The sequence below is a fragment of the Etheostoma cragini genome, chromosome 3 (genome assembly GCF_013103735.1).
Source record: "Etheostoma cragini isolate CJK2018 chromosome 3, CSU_Ecrag_1.0, whole genome shotgun sequence".
Lineage (NCBI taxonomy): Eukaryota > Metazoa > Chordata > Actinopteri > Perciformes > Percidae > Etheostoma > Etheostoma cragini.
In genome coordinates, this window is record NC_048409.1 from 13,344,348 (window position 1) to 13,367,725 (window position 23,378).

The following is a 23,378-nucleotide window of genomic DNA, read 5'->3' on the forward strand; positions in this document are numbered from 1 at the left end:
AGTATTTTTACTTTAAAGTAAATTTTTGTGTGCAGTATTTTCTCCATCCACTTTAAGCGAGAATAAGAGTGTGTCCAATATAATTAATATGGTAATTTGAACTACGGTACAACCTTTTACAGTAAATAAGGTAAGTAAAGCTTCTGATCCAACGTATCATGTGAGCAAAACGATTTGGAAACGAGACTTACAATACGTGATCGGACATTGTGTTAATAAAAAAGAAAATTATGAAGTGCAGAGACTACCGTGGTTAAACCTGAGTTGACCTCTGATGATGTGTACTGTACCTGGCTGATGTCCAGACACTGATCCTGGTGGACAGAACCACCCCGGGGGACAGGGGAGTTCGACAGAGGTCTGAGCCAATGAGGGGCAGAAAGAACCCGGGTAACAAGCTCCACAGTCAGCCTCCGACTCAGCCCCAGACCTCCCCAAGAAAGTGCCTACAGTATATATAGGAGACAGACACACCATATGAGTAAAAATAACATCCACTGTTCTGCTTTTTGCACACACAGACATACACAGAGAGAAAAATAAATAGCAAGGCATAATAGTGTCATGTATGCACACCATAGATTTTTCACTTTGTTAAGTAGCTAGCTGACAAATATGACAGTTTTATTGGGCTCCCATTAGGTTTTACAACACCTCTAAAGTTTTGGTTGAATTAAGTCATTCTATTGTATCTCTGAGGGTTTTATTGCACTGTACACTACATTTGGAGGCAGTGTAATAAAAAAGCAAGAGGTCAAACAAATGGCTGAATCAGGGAAATGACAAGACATGTTTATAGTCTGTTTAGCAACATGTTCATAATACATGTTAACATAAATAATTTCCAATTCTTACGGAGCTCTGTCTGGCTATGTTGGTTTCCTACCTGGAGGGCAAGGGCTTGGAATTGCACTCCCTCTAGGACAATAGTGGCCTGCCGGACACACATCACCACGAGACTGACCTGGGGTTGAATTGCCAGGAAGTGAGGATGGCGATGTGATATCGCCTGTAAAAGAGACAATGGACCTTTATTGGATGTCATTACTCATTAGGTTAGTGAGCAAACTAAAAGGCCATAGCCATTTTCTGCAATCCCAGGGAGAGAAATACTATCAAGAGAAAGCGGTGGGGACTGGTAAATGTTCTGTGGTAACCTCTCCAGCACTGTGGAGTCAAAGGTCATGCTAATGTTAAATACAAGCAGAAGTGCATTGAGAGAAAATGGTCAGCAGCAGAGTGTTTTTCAAGCTTGTTACAGATTACCCTGTTTTTATGTATTACAAATACCATTTAACCAATGTGCATGTTACCATGCATTTATAAACGCTTCGTCAAGAGCAAGACGAATCAGCCTGTTACCTGTGGTATTACTCCAAGGTGTAGCCAATCTGGATCCCTGTATGCAGTAGAAGCCTGGGTTGCAGAGCCCGGATGGAGAAGAGAGGCCAACCTCAGAGCAGTAATGGCCAGGCAAACAGGGCTGACATACTTCTATAGAAACTGCCCCTGGAACAACAGAAATATAACTCATATGTGTGATTTAAATGATATAAAGGTGAATGAATATGGGTCAAGTGAAATAATACCACTTCACTTCAGTAATTGTTTTTTGATGGAGAAGGGTTGAAAATTACTTAATTGATTTCAAAAATGTGCACCAACATTGCCAATAACTCAAGTTAAGTCAGCCCATTATGTTCAAATGTCAGCAACAATGTATAGTGTAATTATTCAGTGTTATCTGTCACCGTATACAGAGCTGAAGGTGCCAGCAGGGCAAGGAACCATATAGCTGGTACCCTGAGGGCAATAGGACCCTGCAGAGCAGCGGCCTCCTGTCAGGCCCTCCTCTGGCTGGGCAGAAACAGAACCGTGGATACAGAGGTAACTAGGGGCAGCGAGATGATGTAGACAGGGACAATGGGGAATGAGATACAGGATGTAGGAAGTGATAGATGAGAAAGACAAAGGGATACAAAGCATAATGGAGGTTTAATTATAGACAATGTAGACAGAATTGAACCAAAACAGGATTTAATATCTTTCATAGTCTTTCTGTGAACATGATGAAGTATGTGTTCAGTAGTCTGTGTTTACCCAGGAGAGCAGACCCCAGTGGGAGCAGCCAGTCCAGAAGAGCTGCAATATCTCCCTGGAGGGCAGAGCTCGCAGCCCGACTTATTGGTCAACCCCATCTGCCGGCTGAAGGCACCAGCTGGGCAGGGGTATGCTACACCAGACTGCGTTCCTGTAGATAAATAGCACATAATATCTACAGATGGTCCAGGACTAACCATCACAAAACAGTGAAGGTTGTCTTTATCTTGATTATGCCCTATAATGACCATTTGCATAATTAGAAGGCCATTTACAGTTACAGCCACTTAATCAGGAGTGTACACAAAACAAGAGCAATATTCAACAACATTTTGCATGCAATTCAACACATTTTTTGGATAATCACACAATCTCACTGAGCCTGCAGCATCATAAGTGTTCCATATATATTTATATTTGATAAAATGATCTTGTAACATTGTACATTTGTCAAGACTGTGTAAGAATAGCTGCACTATTGTCTCTTACCTAGTGGGCAATAGTGTCCTTTAGGACACAGCGTGGGGGTGTGAGTACCAGACACATGCCCAGTGTCAGCATCCACTGAACTTGCACAGTAAAATCCTACTGGACATTGAACACACTCTGCCTGTTGAGGGGTACATTGCGCACATCATTTCTTCTACACAGACTTAAATCAAAATTGTGACTACAGATGTTCACAAATATCAACAGACATGATAACACTTTTGATGCTTGTATTATTTTGAACAAAAAACTGTGTACAGTGCACAAAGTTGGGGAAGATGCTGTAAGAAGAGTTATAACTTCCCCCCGAATAAAGTAATGATACAGTATGTTAAAAAAACATCTTTTATAGGTCAGATATAGTTGGTCAATAGCACTATTTTAGATCCAGTTATAGAATAAAACCTTTTTTCAGTCCAGTATATAAACCCATATACTCATTAAAGACAGTAGTACAGTTACTGAAGGTTATTCTGATTGCATAATATGCAGTAGTAGGTGCACCTTGCCTTTTGGACAATAGGATATGTCAGAATATTAGCAGACTGTTTATCTTCATCTTTCTCACCTGACCAGGTAAACCCTGATAGGTCCCTGGCAAGCAGGGTACCTGTCTATCCGACCCAGGTGGGCACCTGTTTCCAGGTGAGCAGAGTAAAGCAGCCTGCTGGCTGCCGTTTTCCCTGCCTGGACAGTAAGAGCCAGCTGGACAGATATGAGAAGGGAAATGGAGCCCTCTGGTGACACACAGGAAACCTACAAAACAAAAGGAACACTGTGAAGGGATTATCCCGCAAGAAATTAAGTTATGTAATAGAAGCTTTATCTTCTGGCAGATAAATGACACATAATTAAACGTTAATGTGTGCAACATAAATTAGTTCCAACCTGGAGGACAAGGCAGGCAGTCTGAGAGATAACGATTTCTGGTTTTGTTGCTGTAATGTCCTACGGGACAGGGCAGTGGTGCTGATGAGCCCTGGGGACAGTAATGACCTTCAGGACATCTGTCACCTGTTGTCCCTCTATCCTCCGGTGTGGGTGACCAGGCTCCAGAGACGCAGTAGTACCCTGCATCACACTGGCCTGATGCAACACCCTTCCCAGGGGACAAACAGAAGTAGCCTGATTTGATAGGGGAAAAAATAGTGAAATTGAGGGGTAAATTAACCTGAATTATCCTGCTAAACAGAAAATGTACAACAAGCCCTGCATACTGTATTAACCCCAGTTGCAATATTACTTTGTTTTTGAATAGAGTTGTTAAATAACAGCTGCCTGTTTTAAAGTTTACTTATTTTGGTAATGTAGTGTTTAATTTCCATTTAGGATCAAGGTTGTCCTAAACTCTAAGTTAACTAATCATCCTTGAGGAAACTCATAATTAGCAGTAAATGATGTGTGACCTGGAGGGCAGGGCAAGCAGTTCTGGGGTTGGGCCATCCGAGTGTGGGGGTTGATGGATCCAGCTGGACATGGGTACTGGTGTTTGGACCAGGTCCCGGACGGGCAGTAATGACCCACAGGACACTCATAAGTCCTCGACAGAGAGCCATTATGTCTGCCAGGACAATAAAAACTATCCAGACAAAAAACAAGGATAGAATCATTTAGTCCTTGGCTGTTGATGGTGGCAATGAGGCATGGCTATACCCGTGTCTGTGCGTGTGTATGTATGCAAAGTGACGGAAGGAATCATTAATACGTGGAAACATAAAAAAAGCTTTACTGTATGGTTAGTTATTTCATTATCCATCATGTTCAAATGTGAGAATGTCTATATGTTTACTGTGCAGAGTGACTGTGTGTGGCAGATAAGCAAGTTTACCCCTGGGGACAGGCAATGCAGCTGGCTCTGCCATCTTCTAGACTGATGGTTCCCATGGGGCACTGCTGAGGAGCCACAGAGCCCTCAGAACAGTAATAACCTGTTTGTGTGAAGGCAAGAGTCATGAAAGAGATGCACACTCAAGTGCACACACAGAGACATGCACATTCCACTGGGGACTGGGTTTAATTTCCAATGTCAACTCAGCAGCTACTTATGTTTAGCCTGATTAAGTTAAAACTTGAAAGAAGGTTTTGTTTACCTGTTTGGTAAACTGGCTCTCGATTGACTGGCTTCATGCATTTTGGTTTGACAGTTTTTAAAAAGAACTAGCTACGGATGTCTAAATCTGGAGGAATCTGATCACCTTTTGGGCACGGTCCTCCCCGACTGTCTCTTATAGGAGGGTCAGGGCGATCTGCACCCCCCAGACAGAAGAAACCTTCCCAGCATTCTCCTGAAGGCGCTGAGAGCCCCACATCATCGCAATAGAAACCGGGGAAACATGGCTGGCAATCCTCCTGAGAGAGAAATTGGGAAATAAAAAGAGAGAGGTAGTAAGAGTAAGAGAGAAAGGTAGAGAGAGTAAGCCTGTGAGAAAATGTATTACAGAAATTGCCTCTATAGAATCATTGATTTGGGATTAGATATTGATTGTCTGTCACAATGAAAGAAAGAGAAAACACTGTATGTTAGTTTATAAACTGCATAGGTCTGGCGTACTGTGGCAGGACCATACACGTGTTTTCTAATTAGTGTTTTAGACATCAGACAGGGTTCAATATTGAATAATATTAAGTAATGAAATACAAATAAGAAATTAAGCAAATAGACATGACATGAAATAAATAACATTTAAATAATATAAACATAAATACAGACAGAATATATAACAGTCCAATTGTGAAATTATACATTTTTTAAACCCTGAACTAATGAATATATATCATATTTTGTCTGCATTTATATTCATGTGATTGTATTTGTATCTCATGTCTTATGCTGTAAATCACAAAAGCAGCTTGAATTATGTCGAGAAAAAAAGAATATGTAGTAGTTGCATAGTGGTGTTATCCATATACAGTTATTCCCAATTAACAGAACAAAAAGGAAACAAAATTTGACAATTCCAAGCAAAATTACATCCTATTGCAACTTTGAGGGGAGAGTCCTTTACAAGGACTCTCTCAGTCCTTGTAAAGGAGACATGTGTGTGATTGAGTCACAGTGACCTGGGAGACTAATTTGGTGAGATTAGAGAATGTTCCACGTGGACAGGGCAGAGGATGTATGGTGGCCTGGGGGCAGTAATGACCGGCAGGACATGGCCCTCCCTCTTCTGGTGAGAGAGACAGAACAAAGCTGACATTTTTCATCCATCTCAAATCAGGAATACTGATGGCGAACCACTAACTCAGAGAATTACAAGGCTGACAATTACATTGTCTCATATATTAGTAAGATAAAATGTGCTATTATCAGACTATACTGCACTGCATGTCCTGAACATGCAGCAGGTTTCTTTACCTGCAGCCTGTGAGAGAGGTTGTGGAGAGGTATTTCCATGTGAGCAGTAATATCCTTCCTGACATGGTCCACTGACAGCTGTGCGATTTATGGAAGAGCAGTAATGACCGCCGTCACACTGCCTACACTGAGAGACGGACCAGTAGCCGGGGTCAGGACCGTACGTTCCCTCTGGACAGCCTCTCAAGTCAAATCCAGTCCCTTCAGGGCAGTAAAAGCCTGCAGGCCACAAGCAAACACAAGAAAATGCATAAATATGAAGGATACAATTTGAGTCAAATTGTTAGCATCATCCTTTTCACTGATCATTATCGTTTGTTTTGTGTTTTAGCGTATTTTTGCTCAATAATTCATAGTTTCATTAAAATTACCATACACAATAAAAATAGTTTTAAAAATTGGTTTTAAGGGCATACAAAACAGCAAACTACACACCTGAAGCACACAAGTAAAGAGATCCAGACACACAGTACCAGCCTGGTACACAAGGCTCACACTGAGTAGCATGTGTAACAGCAACATATGTCCCTGGATCACAGGGCACTGGTTGAACACTTCCCTCTGGGCAGTAGTAACCCTCAGGACAAGGTCCCCCTGCAATTCCATCAGTGGGGGTAGATGTGACGGCTCCCTTTACACAGTAATATCTGCATAAGAAACAGAGCATGAAAAACTCTAACTTTTTTATGAGTAGCTCTTATAAGAAAAAAAATGTCATCAGCTGGTGTACCCCCCACTGCAGGGTCCACTAGGTTTAGTGAGGCCGGCAGAGTCACAGTAAAATCCCCCCAGACAGGGTTTGCACTCCTCCTGGATACGCAGGCCTGAACTGTTTGACCAGCTTCCTTCAGGGCAAGTCACAGGAGCTGTGGTGCCTATAAAGATGACAAAAACATCCAGTCACATTAAACAGAGGAGTATGCAGAAAATTATTTAAAGACTATTCAAAAATGACAAGAAAAATGCAGCTATTGGGTTTTTGAGATACAATATACTGTACTGCCACAATTCTTTTCACACACTGCAAGCAGAATTAGGTGCAAATAAATATGCGAGACATTCAAGCTCCCATTGGTGTGTGTGTGTGTGTGTGTGCGTGTGTGTATAAGCAGCGTTGAGCAACCCAGGACAAGGCAGAGTTTACCCTACAGCAGCATTATTAAAGCATGGGTCAGTGCTCCATGTCAGAAAGAACAAGTGTACAAATTAATTTAAAGAACACTGTATCAAAAGTCACAAAATAAATGTTGTCAGTACTTTCTGTAGGACACCAAATGGTAATTAGCATGAATAAAACATTGTAGCCCTTGAATACAAGGGGGTAAAATGTCAATAGCCTCACATAGTATAAATTTGGTTGCATTAGCCTATGAAACAAGCTGCATAAGCGTTGGATTACAAAAAGCATTATTATGAAAATGTGGATTGCCCGCAACTTGATACATTACAGGCACCAAATAGCCGCACTGAAGCAGCTGCTGGCTGATTGCTTATTAAGGGAGGACAACCAAGTAACCTGAGGGGCAGTAATGGCCAGGTGGACACCGGGAACCTGAGAGTCCATCCAGCGGGCTGGGAGAGGAGGCTCCCTCTCTGCACCAATAACCAGCATGACATGGTCCTATAGGAAGGAAGAAAAACTTAAAAAAAAAATAAAGAGTATCACAACACAATCATCATACAGTTATATAGATACATCTACAGTCCTGCAGTACACAACTGGATCACACAAATTAGCTTTTGAGATTCCAATTGTTGAGAAAAAAAGAAGAGAAGAGAACTATTTCTCACCTGCAGGCTCTGACATTCCCACAGAAGGACAGTACTGTCCAGCAGCACATGGCATGCAGCCTGCAAGGCTGTGTGTGTGCTGTCTCGGGTTGAAGGAGCCTATGGGGCAGGGGTGTTGGTTGGGCAAGGCTGTACCTGCAGGGCAGTAGTGTCCTTTAGGGCAGGGCCTCAGAAAAGAGGCATTTGCTAGTCTCAAATCACAGTAGTAACCTTGAAAAAAGAGATTTTTTTTTTAAAGCACTGCCAATTTGTGAAAGTACTGAAAACATGATTATGGAAAATTAAACACTTCTTTAAACAAACTGGAAAAGCGCAGTACAATAAATAGAACGGATGCATATGATACAAGCAATCAACTTTAATAAATAAATAACTCGCTGGGGAGCTTGAGAGCTGTTTCATTACAGTCTGTTCAGCAAAATAAAAATGGCACAAAGCCAAACAGTGTTTAAAAAAAGAAAAGTAATATTTATGGTTCTGCTGAGAAGGTAAAAGAGTAAAGAGGTCTCTTATTGTACCTTCTTCACAGACAGCGCAGGCTGCCTGTTCCTCTCTGTCCTGGTAGGTTCCGGGTGGGCATGGCTCTGGAGCTGCACTACCCTGTGAGCAGAAGTGGCCTGGAGGACATGGGAAAGCTGTAGGCACAGTCTGACCACGTGGACACCAATAGCCTATACAGGTGACAAGAGACAATACTTTACTGTAGTGTGCAAGTATGGAAAGTTGGTTGGAGTAGAACAAATTAATCAAACAAACATATCTTTATGGCACAGGCAACTACCAAAAACGTATTCAAGTTTTAGAATACCAATAAATCATGACACAGTGTATGGACTGACCTAGGCTACATGGTCCAGTCGGAGCCCTGAGACCTGCTCCTCTGCAGTAGAAACCTGCGGTACAGGGCTGACAGCCAGCCTCACTGACTAGACCTGGCACTGAAGAGAAAGTACCAGCTGGACACAACTCTGGCACTCCTGAGCCCTCTACTGAAGAGAAAATAGTTTAAGTAGTCATTTATTCAGCTATTTATTTATTGCCTTTACATCCCAATACCTATTCTAGGCAGTGGGGCACTAAATGTTATAACAGGTTACATTGGGCAAAAAGTTTGAAGACACCTTACATGTGCCAACAGTTTATCAACAGGCTAAGAAAAATAGACACAAGATGACTTGTGAATGGAAGAGAAGAATAAGTATAGGCCAAGAGATGCTGATAAACACAGACACAGATTAACCCTCTATTTGCTCTTAAATTCAAAATTGTCAACACCAACAGCTAATCTAAGTAAATACACTTTTCCTAGCAAACACAATTATAAATCATCAAAATCAAGTAAAAATTAAAAAGCAGCATTGGATGGACCCTCGCTTCTCTGTGCGTGTCAGGGTTAGTGGCAGACGCCGGTCCTTGCGACCATGCATTTACGAGGCACTCAGACACTACAAATCATCACCAATGAAACGGGTACTCCCTGCTGAGTTCAATGATACCTCATACAAAAGTTTACTTGATACAGTTCATTAGTGAAAGGGCACACAGCTAAAGCAAAGGGTGTGGGCCAAAATATAACCAATGAAAACGGGAACTCTGTGTTGAGTCCAATGATACCTCACAAAATAGTGTAGAAGGCACAGGTCACTAATTATTAAAGAGGGCGTGGCTTATGCATATGGGGTGGGCCGAACCATCACCAATCAAAAAGGAACTCTTTGCGGAGTTCAATGGTATCTCACACAAGACACTACCTTAAACGGTTCAAAAGCAATGAAAGCGGGTGTGACCTGCATATATAGACGTGGTTAAAGTATAGCGGCCAGCTCAGTATTGGCCTTTATATGTCCTCGGGCCTGGACTCTTGTTGATTGTGGGACATTTCAAGCAGATATGAAAATGTACAATGTAGTTACATCTACAACACTCAAAACATTTTTCTTTTAATAGCTTTTCATCTTTAAGGTGTTGAGATGGTACAGAAATTACACAATTGTAAAGCCCATTGGATGAAATCTCTAGGAGGAGTTCATTTAAGTATAGCACCTTGACTGTTAGGACTACTTCCTGTTGCCACTAGGGGATGCAATGACTTTGAGCCAATATCGGCGTGTGTATGTTGTCAGGGTTGGACTTTCATGTTTCCTGAAAGGTTTTGAGCCAATTGGACGATGTACACTAAAGTTACGCCCACTTCTTGTTTCGATGGCAAAACACACCCAATGGCCGCCCCGCCAAGGCCTTGCCCCTAAGAAAAGTTTTTCTTTAAATAACTTTTCATCTCTAAGGTCTTAAAATGGCACAGATCCAATTTGAAGTTGATTGGATGAAATCCCTAGGGGGAGTGTGTTAAAAGTACCACGTGGAAATGGCTAAAATCACATTAATTTTGAACTTTCAATTCAAAATGGCGGATTTCCTGTTGGGTTTAGGGTATTGCTCCAATGAGCTTTTTTGTACGTCTTGACATGCTACATATGTGTACCACGTTTCGTTAGTCTACATTAAATGTACTGCAGGGGCAAAATTTTAGTGTGCTTTACCCGAAACCCTTAAAATACCTAAATGTTCACCAGAATTGATGCAACCGCCAATTTTGGTGAATTTTTGAGTATGTTAAGCCCATCAAATAGAGGATTATTTTGCTGGAAAAATAATTTCTTCAGTTTCAATAGGGCCTTTATTGCTGTCGGCGCCCAGGCCCTAATTAACCAAGCATTTCACTTCACTTCACGTATAGGCTTAAAAACTTGTTGGCAAGTTAGCAATACAACCGTTCTAATGCAGTAAAGCACGGCTTACCACAGTATGCCCCAGGTGGACAGATGCTGCCTGTAACTCCATCTGTTGGTCTGGCCTCAGTGGCTCCTCCTACACAGTAATACCCAGGGAAGCATGGACCCACTGGCAGAGCCAAACCTATTGAGTACATTTTTTATTTGTATTTTATATACCCAAAAAGCATATGTATACGTAGCCTTAAGACTTCACAAACAAGACACAATAGGTTTAGGGTTTTGGTTTTCACTGTTTACAAGTTTTAAGTGAGAACTTATTTGTTATAGACAGATAGATAGATAGATACTTTATTGATCCCAATGGAAATTTTAGATGCATGTGTTTGGTTAACGACGGTGGACTTTTGGCTAGTGTGCATAAGTAGGTTTTAGATTATCAGTGTACAAATACCTGAGACGTTACAGAAGGTTCCCGGTGGACAAGGCAAAGGCTCTGAGCTACCTAAGGGGCAGTAAAAGCCCACCTGGCAGCGCCCCCCTGTTGATGTAGCTGGACAAAGACAGTTGGCATTGGTGTAATTGTCCAGGTCAAAAGGCTGGGAGTTCCATGCTGCTGACACACAGAACCAACCTGAGAGTTACAGTGCAGAAAAAAAGACATAGTGGGAGACAATGAAGACGATGTACTGATGTGTTGACAAACTTTGGCAAATACACCTACTTGAGACATTAAGAAGAATCAGTTGAGATGTCACATCACATGATTACTTTCCCAGCACAGGGGAAAAAAAAGATTATTCACAGAGGAGGAAGACAGCAATTCGGAGCAAGGTGAAAGAAAAAATGGCTTAATAAACCAGATGGCCAATGTTGTTTAGAAATTCTGCCTGAGACTTGTGTGCATTAGGTGGTTGGCAAATGGAGCGAGGCTGTTTGGCGCGTTTGGACATAAATGATGAATGCAAGGAATTATCTAAAAGCTGCGGTTGTTGCTGGAATGCTAGAATAAAACTGTAAAGAGAGGAAAAGCAAAATAATGACTGATGTGGCGGCTGTTGGCATGGTTTCGTGCTTAATGTGCACTCTTTGTAACCTTTGCGCAAGTCTTCCAGACTGCTTTAGACTGGCTTGTCAACCCCTAGAGACAAAGGCAGGCACAGAGGACAAAGTACTGACACTGAAAAAGCAGGCTGTATGGCTGTGATTGTGCCTTCTGTAGAAATAAACAAAGACACTGTTACTTACCAGCATTGCATTTTCCAGACACTTTGGTCAGCCTCTCCTTCTCACAGTAGTGTCCTGGAGGACATGGCAGGCAGCTGTCCAGACTCTGAGTCATAGGCTCTGGGTTGTAGTATCCACGAGGACAGGGAAACTGGGTGGCATGCCTTGTACCTATGCATACAACAATTTATTTTCAAATGAGTGGGACTTGACATTTATACACTATACATTTTTAATTGCATTGTAAAAGCTGAGGGGAATCATTAATCAAAGCAGTAAAACATGAACATCTTAGATAGTGTTATAACGGTCAATAAAGTCATCAAGAAACACAAGCATGACTGATAGTGTTTGGGTGAAGTCTTACCATCAGGGCAGTAGAAGCCAGGGGGACAAGGGAACTTGGTAAAGTTGCCAGACTTTTCTGGACAGTAGTAGCCAGCAGGGCAGCGTGAACACACTGACTGGCCTGTGAGGTTGGTGTATGCCCCAGCTGGGCAGGGCACTGAGCTCGCACTGCCCTCAGGGCAGTAATGAGCTGGTGGGCAGAGACCTCCTTCTGAGCCTGGAGAGAAAGAAACAATTAGATATGGTGAATTATTGAGATTACTGACTGCTAAGCCCTTAATGTGATGAAACCCTGATTAATTCAGTAATCATTCGTTAATAACAAAACACCCTCACACATTCAGATTTCCTGCATCTATCAGCATCTGTTTCTCTTCTATTGGATGCTTATTCATAACATTTATCTCCATACATGGTATATAAGCTCTGCCTTCCACTTTTTGAATTATATGTATAAACATTCGTTATTGAGCATTGATTAAATAATAGTGAAATCATTGGTTTTTTTTAAGTGCTCAAACTAGGTTTATCCTGCAATGTTGGAGTAAATCCTGTTGCCATTTTCCAAAAACCACACATTCAATTAACTGTTCATGAATAAAACAAAAACATAATATTTTTCCATTCTACCTGTAGCCATTCTGTCTCCCCCTGGACAGTAAAATCCTGCCTGACACAGTCCAGATGGAAGAGTGAGACCTGCAGTGTCACAGAACTGACCCGCTGGACATGGACTACAGCCACGGGGGTCTGTCAGGTGAAGACTGCAACCATACATATGTAGACACGTAAACACACATTAACGTACAGTATACGGTTACATAGCAAAACAAACTGATTAACTGCAAGTGTGTACGAGTAATATTTGGGTCCACCTGTTAGAGTAGGTTCCTGATGGACAGGGCAATGGGAGACTGGTGCCCTCAGGACAGTACTTCCCCCTTGGACATGCTCCTCCCACTCCTGTGCTGAAGTTCCCATCTGGGTTCGGGAAGTTCACACCTTGAGCAATTTTACATTTATGATAGATTTAGTTTTCCAATTCCGTTTAGCAGCAAACCAGCCCTTTTTCTACAGTAGCAGGTCTTCAGTTAGATTACAATGATAAATAATAATACTGCCTTTGTCACAACTGCACTAATATCATACGTGTAGTTTACCTGCTATGCAGTAGTAACCAGCTTGACAGGGTCCAGTAGGTTCAAACAGACCCCAGTCCTCACAGTAGAACCCTGTTAGAACAGCATGAACAATTTCAAAAACACCACTGCAGTAACAATATGGCACAGAGATGGGAAGTAACAAAGTACGAATATTTCATTACTGTAGGCCTACTGTTAATGTAAGTAGATTTTTCAGATATTTTCACTTTACTATTTTTTGTGACGACTTTTTACTTTTACTCCTTACATTTTAACACAAACATTGGTACTTTCTACTCTTTACATTTTAAAAAATTGGCTCATTACTTCAGTTTTGCACAAGAGGTCGTCATGTTGGAGAATAATGTGGACGCGGCTCACACCGCGAGCAGGCGCGCCCGCCACACGGAGAAAAAAGTGAGAGAAAAGAAAAAGAGAATAGCTGTCTGGGGGATAAGCAGTTAATATTGTGTGTGTGCTACTTTGAGAACTGTAAGACGTATAACTTATGTTATCCATTAATTTAAGCCTGTTGTATTGGTCTATAGTTTTTGCACATTTAAAGTAGGCCTAAGTTAGCTTGTGATTTTGTTGTTTGTGTTCTTCCCCTGTTAGCTAGGTTGCACGTTGCATCAACAGTGAGAAGTTGTTTTAACAGACAAACTTGGGGCAAAGTTGGAAACCAGAATCAGCTTTAAATACAGTTCAGTTTCAAATAATTTCACTGGAGTTACCATTATTATTGTTCACGTCATCAATACCATATTAAATCTAATTGGATGGGAATATACTGTACATTGAACTTGAAGCACCACTAAGACGAATCGACAGATTTGGAGTCATTCTGGATTCATTCGCGGCAAATCATAGCGACTTGATAGCGCTAACGTTAGCACATAGTATGGACGGTGACATGATTGAAAATGAAGACAAGAGAGATCCCAGAGATTTGGCAGACAAGCAGCCAGACATTCCTAATCATCCTCGGCCTTATCTGAGAGAGATGTTTGAGATAGTAAGCATCAAGACTGATTCCTGGCCAGTGTGCTGGGGAACTTCTTAATTAATGTCTGTTTAGTAATTTGTATGTTATCCTTTATTTCCTTTCAAGAAGACATATTTGAGCACACACACTCAGTCAGAATCTTATTAATCTGGAGTCCCCCTTTCTGTCACAATAATCTTATATGTGGTGTTTTAGGCCTAGTGGCCAACATCCATTTAAAATGTAGCCAATGGTAAAGTTTCTCAGCGTTTTCTCTAGTAACATTTGTGTGGTCCAGGTAGCTTTGCATAAAAAATGGTTGTCATTCACAAGGCTACTTTACTTTTATACTTTAATTAAATTTACTTTGTTACTTTTACTTGTGTAAAGAAGTTAAATCAGTACTTCCACTATTAGCACAATTACCACCAACTATTTAACAAAAGTATCTGTACTTCTACTTAAGTACGGGAAGAGAGTACTTTTGCGATCTCTGGTAAGGCATGAAAATCATCAAAGTCTTGATGGTTAATCCCATTGCATCATAAAATAATATTTCTCTTCTAGTTAATTAAATGTGATAAAAACATTCTATTATTTCCTTTTATCTTAATAAATTAGTTCCAACACATCGACCAAATAAGGAAATTGATAAATTGAAATCTGATTCAACATTTACAGAAATACTTTCCATTGTTTTGCAGAGCAATAAAGACAACCATGTGACAATACTCTCACCTGCTGGACAAATGAGGCACTGCTCCACTTGGCTGAGGCCAAAGTGAGGACTGTATGTGCCAGGAGGGCAGGGCAGGATACCCTCAACACCGCCACCAAGACAGTAGTGTCCTGCTGGACAGGGCTGGACACCTTCTCCTGACAGACAGTAGGTCCCTGAGAGGCAGTCATCACACTCTCCTGCCCCTTCATCCAATAAAGAAAGAATAATATAAAGTATTAACTGCTTTTATATTTTAAATCCTAATATGTGATATCAGGGGCAGATTGGGTGGGTTGCTACCGGGGCTCCAGCCACTGAATAAATTGGTATTATATGAAACTAAACAACCTAAGGAATCCAGTAGCACCAACTATGTCAAGCTAGTTTATCAGGAAGGGGGCTAAAAAAAACACTCCAAACCTAGGCAAGGGAAAAACTAACATGGCCATTTTCAAATGGGTCCCTTAACCTCTCACCTCAAGATATCTGAATGACAACGGTCTATCTATGGGAACCTGTGATTATCCCCTTTACAGATATGCCCACTTTATGATAATCCCATGCAGTTTGGGGCCAAAATCATGCTTTTTTGCAAGTTTTTCATATGCAGTATAAATGTGTTTTCTAAAAATGGTATAATTGGTAAAATTTGAATATTTCTGCATACTGAGGTCCCTAAACAGTCCTAGAACTGCATAAATTTGGTATAACTACAAATCTGAGACTCTTGTAAATTCAATGAGCCCATTTTTATTTATGTGCTATGTTAGTCCCCGTAGTAGCCATTTAATTGTAGTGAGACCGTTTTGTGAAACTTGATGTTACTGTATAAAATGATGTGTTGTGACCTCGAGGATAATCCCGGCCTTGTGACACATCCACTGACTTGAAACCAAGGGCGTTGAGGATGTTTTGCTTTCCTATTGCATTCAGTAAAGAATCTCACTGCTTGATATTTAATTCAGTTCCATGAAATTATTTTTCTATACCTGTAGTGTTCGAGTACGTCCCATCAGGGCAGAGTACAGGAAACCTTGAACCAATGGGACAGTAGTGCCCAATTGGACAAATGTCCCCTGTCACACCATCTGAAGGCATTGAAGACACGGCCCCTCCTGAACAGTAATACCCTATGAATCAGTAAACAAAAATCATTTCTGGACATAAAGTAAGAAAACAAAAGACTAAATAATAGTTTGAAATGATCATTAGACAACAACAAAAAAACTGTATTCTATCAAATGTTTAACTGTTAAAAAACATGTAAATGTTTCTAAACATTATATTGCTTTTTCTCACTTTGTACCACATAATTAATTCCCTTACCTGTATAACAGATTCCTGAGGGCTGGTTAAGTCCAGTACTGTTGCAGTAGAGTCCTGGAGGGCAGGGCCAGCAGGAGGACAGGTTCTGGGCTCCCACGGTGCTGCTCCAGGTTCCGACAGGGCAGGAGTGCTGCTGGGGGTACATGGTCCCGCGTGGACAGATGTAGCCTGCAGGACAAACCCCTCCAGAGGCCACGGCCACCTGGGGGAATGTTGCAATAATCATCAGTATGACATAGTTGGATCTTTTTGGCATTCAGTAGGATACAGTAAGAACTTTTAAAGTTAAAGCTGTGGGCAGTTTGTGTTGGTAGCTGTCATTCAATTCCCACGCACTATCAGCAGCTTATCCAAAAAACACTGCTGAAAAACATTTTTTATTTGCCTAATGCAAACCTGAACTAAAAATGTCTCTACATTCTTATTCATATCAAATGACAGAAAAACACTTTAGCAGTCAAAGCGAGTGGGAAATGAATCTCTGCCATCAAATCAACTACACAGGTTCAACTTAGAAAGCTAAAATATTCAAGTTAGAGAACGGCTCATTCCACCACTATAAAGTGGACTATTTTTCATTGTCGGTGCTTCTTCACTCTGGCTCATGTGCTGCAACTTGCTAGCAAAATACAGGATTGCCTCACCACAAGCACATAGCAGACAAAATGCCAGACCTTTACCATCATCATATATCATTCAGAGTTTAACATGGTAAGCATGAAAGGTATATTCGTGAGAATCCCATTCCAGAGCACATAGATATTTACCACGTTCACTATCAATGGAGTGAAAAAAAAATGAATTTAAACAACAATTTGGTCATATGACATCAAAACATAGTCAATGTAATTCCTTTCAGTACCTGTGAATTTAATGTTTTAATTCTCTCATTCTCTGTGCACAACTTCAGATAAACTGGTAGAGGCACTTTATATCTGGAAGAGACTGCAATGAGAGTAACTACCTTTTGTAATACCTTCCCAAACAATTTGAGCTTTAGGAATGTTTAAGACTACTTCTTAAAATGTTTTTATGTATTATTATATTTTACACTATACATTTTTCCTAAAACATCAGTTCTTTCTTGATTAAGCTGCTGGAAGCCGAGCTACAGTATCAAAGTCATTATTCATTACTTCTTACTGGAGAGGCAGTGGAGGCTCCAGAGGTGCAGTAGTGTCCCGGGTCACAGAGACCCTGAGGTTCAGAGAGACCGGCTCGGCTGCAGAACCAACCAGCCTCGCATGGTCGACAGTGATGCACAGCGTCACCACCAGGCTGGTCAGAGTAAGAGCCCTGAATTATAAGATAGTATCATTATACAATATCCACTTTGTGAATTTGAATGAGGGTAAATCAAATTCATGAACCTTTAGTGCAAAAGTAAGAAATACAGCCAACATGACTAAGAAAACAAGAAAGAACACTCATTCTCACACACCACACGCATAACATCACACTAATACTGACTGGAGGACAGGGTCGAGCAACAGAGGACCGCGGAGGACAGTAGTGTCCTGTAGGACACAGTATTGGCTGAGACATGCCTGTCTTGTTACACAGTCTGCCTCCTTGACACTCCACACATGACTGTGCACCTCGACGCTGTGGAGGATTAGTAGGCAAGGGAATGACATTGAATATGGCTTAATGGAATTATCTAATTTTAAGAGAACTCTTAGTAGAACAGCACTTGGTATTCTGTATAGGTTGTTTCCTACCGACTGAAAAGTACCAAGAGGACATGGTCGTGGCCCAGCCGCCCCCTCCAAGGTATAATAACCCTCCTCTGCTTCATTCTGAACAGGCGTAGCTGAGCCGCCGGTACAGTAGAAACCAGGAAAACAAGGACCCGTAGGTGAGGTGTTGTTGGAACCTAAACAATAGAAACTGACAGGGCAAGAAACATTTGACACAAAGAATAGAGGTTTGTATTTTACATAGTCCTGAATATTCATATTATGAGGAAGAACAGTAAGCGAATATTAGTGGCATTACCTTGGTGGACAGCTGATACATTCCTCAGGTCTGCCAAGGCCAGTGCTGTTGCTGAAGGTCCCGGGGGGACAGGGGAAGGGAGAGGAAGAAGCTAGAGGACAGTAACATCCTGCTGGACACAAACCTCCTGTCGGCCCATCCGCAGGAGTCTAGGCATAGTCACAGCACATGCACGTACAGGAAAGAGAAGCCAAAATATACTGCATAGAAGTCATTGCATTCCTAAGGCCCGTTCCAGGGAATGTTATGTAATACATAGCGACATAATGTTTCATATTATAAGTCTCACCACATTGAAAATCTAAAAGTTTAAACTGTCTTAATGTGACCTGATCTTTAATATATGAAAACAAGAATAAAGCATTAAAGACTAGCAACGCCTATTTATTAAATAATTGAAATAGCATTTACATACTGCAGACTTGGCTCCCTCTCTACAGTAGAAGCGCTCTTTGCAGCTTCCAGAGGGCTCAGAGAGTCCTACGCCGGTGCAATGCTGGCCTCCGCCACAAGGGGAGCACTCAGACGCATCACTGAGAGCTGAATGTATGCCGTAGGTTCCTTCAGGACAAGGTTCAGGAGTAGAAGTGCCCTCTGGACAGTAAAAGCCCTATTAATAGATTGACAGAGAGAAAAAAAATGTTTCACAAGCCCAGTGGCAATCACTGTCTCATACATGCAACAAAACAGTTTTTCAAAATGCTGTATCTTCCTACCTGAGGGCAGACTAAGGGCGTGTGAGTTCCCAATCTGTCACAGTAATGCCTGGATGGACATAAAACACATGCCTCTCCCCTGTGACCAAGAGTGTTGTTCCTAAATTGGCCAGCCTGACAGGGGTAGGTGTGGGCGTTGCCAGTCCCTCTGGGGCAATAGTGCCCATGAGGACACACACCTGTCTAAAACATTACAGCACACAATAAATGTATCACTTATTTTGTTTTAACATCAGTTTTCACCTACAATCAAATATCACCATGTGAAAAAAAGGTTTTTCTTAGTATTTAACTATAGAAGCATGTATAATCACTAAGAAAAAGTTGGACACTTTACTGTATTTGTAAATACTTTAAGTACTACTTATTCAAATACTGTTTATCTCATTTATGTGGCATCTTACAGGCCTGGTAATAGGCTGCTCCTGAGGCTTCTGGGAGTAACAGTACTTCCCCTCTGGACACTGGACACACTCGCTGGCATCACGCAATCCAGGAGATTCACTGTAGGTACCATTGGGGCAAGGAATGGGGTTAGGGTCCTATGTGGAAAATCACATTTGCATCAGGTAGTTTAATGGACCAAAATTGCTTTAAACATTTGAAAAGTAGAACATATTTATTCATTAATTAAAATATTAATTCGCTGTATACATCATTCTTTTACTCACAATGCTTCCTCCAAGGCAGTAGAAACCTCGAGGACAGAGGGTGGCTGAGCGCTGAGGGTCTCGTGCCAAACCTTTAGAGCAGAGAAAGCCTGGGGGGCACACCATGACGCTTAACATGGCTTCCTCACTAGTGGTCTCATTATTGCAGTAGTGGCCCGGCAGGCATGGTGAACACTCCACAGAGCCCTCGTCCTACACACGAGAGAACGTGAAGGAAGATTTAGAGAGTTGAAGTTAAAGATATCAACCAGTATGGGGGAGTGACAGAGCAAAATACAGATTGAAAACACAACAAATAATCAAATCAAACTTGCAAGACGCAGTAATAACACACTATTTCTTCAATATTGAGAGGAAAAAAATACAATTAGACTTTTCACTACTCAGCTTGCTGACATTTCCAGATGTACAGACATGGTGGGTAATGTAAAACAATCACTGTGGGCGGAAAATGCTAATCTAAAAATAAGACAAACAGAATGGCTTATAGAAGGACAAGAATAGTAAGCCAGCTCTGGCTTCCACTGGTTCCGTTACTTGATCAGTCACAGTGGACTGTGTTATAGATGGGGCCTTACAGAGTAGCTGCCAGTTCCACACACTCTGGGGTTCACAGTGGCTGAGTGGGGACAAAAATAGCCAGCAGGGCAAGCAGAGCAGTCCTCTAGCCTCTGACCTCCTTTCAGATGGCGAAATGTGGAGCTAAAGAAAGACAGAACAGAGTGGATACACTACATCCTACTAATGACACCAGCTCAATCCCTACCCTAAAGGAACACCCAATGACTGCTTACGCTGGGCAGGGTGAAGGTTTGGAGGTGCCCTTTTGACAGAAAGAGCCTTCAGGACAAATCAGGCAGTCTTGTCTGTATCTGTTGCCCATTTGAATGCTGTGGGTGCCTGCAGGGCAAGGAAACTGGGTGCCATATGCAGTCCCTGGTGATGCAACATAGAAATAGTTATATCCACATAAATGACTCATGATTGCAGCTCTTAAAGAGAAAAAATCTTATTTTATAAAATCAATTTTACATAGAAAGCTGTATTTAGATTTATTAACTATAGCGGTACCACATGTATTTATTTATTTAATTAATTTAGATACTACCTATATTATCACTTATGTCACACTCATGTGTACCTTCAGGACAGTAATGTCCAGAGCTGCATCGACCTGACGGCGCTCTAGATCCAGCCAAACAGTACCAGCCCTGTGGGCATGTCTGGCACTCACTTTCAGCTTCTAATCCACTGTGACCACTCCATGTCCCCACAGGACATTTATACTGGGTGGGGAACATAGTTCCAGGGGGACAATAATGCCCTGCAAAGCAGAAGAGTGGTGGTCTCTGGATACCACCAGTTCCTGATAAAGCATAAATAATATTACATCATCAAGGTCGGAAAACTTGCAAACAAGCTGAAAGCTATGGATTTTATTGATATAAAGTAGGTTTAGGTGATACTGAAACAATGAAATATAACCATATTTTCAACCTTGTACCCCTATGGTGACATAGTTTGACAATATTTTGAGAATTACTATTTTAGCTTTTAGAACTTACACACAAGAAAAATCCAAAGTAAATGTTAATGTTTAGTAAATTATCAACATGGATATAGTGATAAAATTAGTAGAGGCATTCATTGTTAATTTATTTTCTGTAGAGCAGTCAAGGTAGCTCAAAAATGTGTATATTATATCCTTAAAGCACCCTTCGTGTAGGACTCAAAGCTTTTCCAATATGTTGACTCATATCATAAAATAGATATTTTATTGATATATCACCCAGCTTTATTTGGCAGAGGCAAGTAAATAAATTGCATGTACAATATGTGTGTGAAAGATCAGTGGTACCTCGAAGACAGGCATATCGCGCTGGGCACTGCTGACACTGGGAGCGGTCAGTGAGGTCAGTGCGATTGCTTAGTGTCCCAGGTGGGCAGGCATTGGTCAGTGCATTGAGTTTAGAAGAACCAGGAGGACACACAAACCTATGAAGAATTAGGCAAATCCATTAAATTGATAGGGTAACAATTTAAATGCAGGATTAGATTACAGGCAATATTACAAAAAATCCTTTGTAAGACAAACGGTTTCAATCCTTTAAACCAGATATGATGTATTTAACACAAGTGGACATGCTTCACAGAAAACCTTTTCTTGAATTTGAAGAGGTTACTTACCCCTGCATGCAGTCCACATCGGGGGCTCTCAGAGCTACCTGTGTGCAGGCTTTCCCTGCATAGCACTCCCTACAATCAGCCAACTCATCCTGACCTTCTAAGGGGTTAAAGGAGCCCGGTGGACAAGGCACAGGGTCGCTTCTCCCCTCAGGACAGTAAAAACCAGCTGGGCATTTAAGACAGTCCTTCACACCTGGAGGGATAAGTTGAAAAAAATGCAAAAATAAATGTAGGTAAAGAATACACTTTAGTAGAGTTTGCGCGCCATGTACAGAGGCCCAGTCCTAGCAACAGCGGCTGCAGATTCAATTCCAACTTGCGTCCCTTTTCTGCATTTCTTTCGCCTCTCTCCCCTTTCATATCTAAGCTGTCAAATCAAATAAAGGCATAAAATGTCCAAAATCTTAATATATATATATATACACACACACACACACACACACACACACACACACACACACACACACACACACACACACACACACACACACACACACACACACACACACACACACACACACACACACACACACACACACACACACACACACACACACACACACACTGTAGGCCTACTTTATTAGAACATCTGCTAACTTAATTTAAATTGTATTACTTGGAATTTTTGCATTATACCCCTATGGAGGCCCTGCTTACCTTGCACACAGCTCAAAGTTAAGTTTTCTTTGACAGTCATCCATTACTGGCTTCACAGCTCCGGCTTGCCATCAACATTTTTTTTTTTACTGCTGAATTAGACGCATCTCTTTGCCCTCTTGGCATCCATCTGTTGTAATTTCTCATCCATATATTCTGGTTAGTCATAGACACTAAATAACACATATTTTTATATAACCACTGAGTTCTGTTGTGATTGACTGCTATAGCACTTTATTAGTTTAACCGGAGAAGCTGAGGAACTAAAGGGCAGTTCCCAAATAATAATTTCACTTATAAATTATCAGCAAGCCCAAGACACATATTCAGTATGCAGTGGGGTAGAATGAAGTACTGTAAACATGACTTAATAAGTTGTGAGTATAAAACATTAATAATACAGCATATAAATTCACTTATTGCTCCTTGATGAGGGGTGAATGTGCCTCGAGGACATATCACTTCTTCTAGGGTGCCAGCAGGACAGTATCTCCCCCGAGCACAGGGCAAGCCAGGCCCCGATGAGCCTGGGACACACGCAAAATTTTAAATCAAACAATCTTCCTTTTATGTTTTGTCTGTATGTATTGCTGTAGTTACTTGATGTGACAGTTTATTTTAATATTTCAGTATTTGTTGCTCAACGGAAGTCAGTGTAGTAGTGCTAAGACTTACCTGCAGGACAGAAGCGTCCTTCTCTACATCTCTTGCAGGCTGCCCTACTTGTCTGACCCAGTTGTTCCCCCGCTGTACCAGCAGGGCAAGGTGACCCATGATGGGTGGCAGTGCCCTCTTCACAGTAATAGCCCTGTGGGCACAGGAACTGGGAGGTGGGTCTCAGTGAGCTTCCTTCCAGACAGTAAAACCCTAGAGAAAAGTATTTATAGTTCATCAGAACAATATTTATGTTTTTTATATATATATATATATATA

General features: G+C 41.4%; 1 protein-coding gene and 1 long non-coding RNA gene across 2 annotated transcripts in view; both read right to left on the reverse strand.

The window, feature by feature from the left end:
• LOC117942342 overlaps positions 1–22,485 on the reverse strand; it is a 51,304-nt gene extending 28,819 nt beyond the window's left edge. The window contains exons 1-43 of the mRNA XM_034867754.1: positions 22,446–22,485; positions 21,789–21,981; positions 21,460–21,596; positions 20,743–20,967; positions 20,396–20,537; positions 20,180–20,303; positions 19,602–19,793; positions 19,335–19,472; positions 18,931–19,113; positions 18,630–18,824; positions 18,215–18,363; positions 17,938–18,106; positions 17,687–17,821; positions 17,360–17,512; positions 16,217–16,418; positions 15,880–16,020; positions 14,908–15,093; positions 13,203–13,274; positions 12,918–13,044; positions 12,673–12,806; positions 12,062–12,259; positions 11,716–11,865; positions 10,922–11,101; positions 10,535–10,651; positions 8,575–8,724; positions 8,254–8,406; positions 7,736–7,945; positions 7,461–7,565; positions 6,675–6,819; positions 6,380–6,591; positions 5,945–6,163; positions 5,650–5,756; positions 4,785–4,938; positions 4,418–4,517; positions 3,996–4,168; positions 3,478–3,714; positions 3,158–3,345; positions 2,590–2,710; positions 2,101–2,251; positions 1,752–1,891; positions 1,363–1,509; positions 887–1,009; positions 291–446 (exon numbers count right to left, since the gene is read on the reverse strand). Coding sequence (XP_034723645.1) covers positions 291–446; positions 887–1,009; positions 1,363–1,509; positions 1,752–1,891; positions 2,101–2,251; positions 2,590–2,710; positions 3,158–3,345; positions 3,478–3,714; positions 3,996–4,168; positions 4,418–4,517; positions 4,785–4,938; positions 5,650–5,756; positions 5,945–6,163; positions 6,380–6,591; positions 6,675–6,819; positions 7,461–7,565; positions 7,736–7,945; positions 8,254–8,406; positions 8,575–8,724; positions 10,535–10,651; positions 10,922–11,101; positions 11,716–11,865; positions 12,062–12,259; positions 12,673–12,806; positions 12,918–13,044; positions 13,203–13,274; positions 14,908–15,093; positions 15,880–16,020; positions 16,217–16,418; positions 17,360–17,512; positions 17,687–17,821; positions 17,938–18,106; positions 18,215–18,363; positions 18,630–18,824; positions 18,931–19,113; positions 19,335–19,472; positions 19,602–19,793; positions 20,180–20,303; positions 20,396–20,537; positions 20,743–20,967; positions 21,460–21,596; positions 21,789–21,981; positions 22,446–22,485 — 6,673 coding nt within the window. The remainder of the gene's footprint in view (positions 1–290; positions 447–886; positions 1,010–1,362; positions 1,510–1,751; positions 1,892–2,100; positions 2,252–2,589; positions 2,711–3,157; positions 3,346–3,477; positions 3,715–3,995; positions 4,169–4,417; positions 4,518–4,784; positions 4,939–5,649; positions 5,757–5,944; positions 6,164–6,379; positions 6,592–6,674; positions 6,820–7,460; positions 7,566–7,735; positions 7,946–8,253; positions 8,407–8,574; positions 8,725–10,534; positions 10,652–10,921; positions 11,102–11,715; positions 11,866–12,061; positions 12,260–12,672; positions 12,807–12,917; positions 13,045–13,202; positions 13,275–14,907; positions 15,094–15,879; positions 16,021–16,216; positions 16,419–17,359; positions 17,513–17,686; positions 17,822–17,937; positions 18,107–18,214; positions 18,364–18,629; positions 18,825–18,930; positions 19,114–19,334; positions 19,473–19,601; positions 19,794–20,179; positions 20,304–20,395; positions 20,538–20,742; positions 20,968–21,459; positions 21,597–21,788; positions 21,982–22,445) is intronic.
• A 387-nt stretch (positions 22,486–22,872) lies between these two features.
• LOC117942565 overlaps positions 22,873–23,378 on the reverse strand; it is a 1,195-nt gene continuing 689 nt past the window's right edge. The window contains exons 3-4 of the long non-coding RNA XR_004656156.1: positions 23,121–23,312; positions 22,873–22,972 (exon numbers count right to left, since the gene is read on the reverse strand). This is a non-coding gene — a long non-coding RNA (uncharacterized LOC117942565). The remainder of the gene's footprint in view (positions 22,973–23,120; positions 23,313–23,378) is intronic.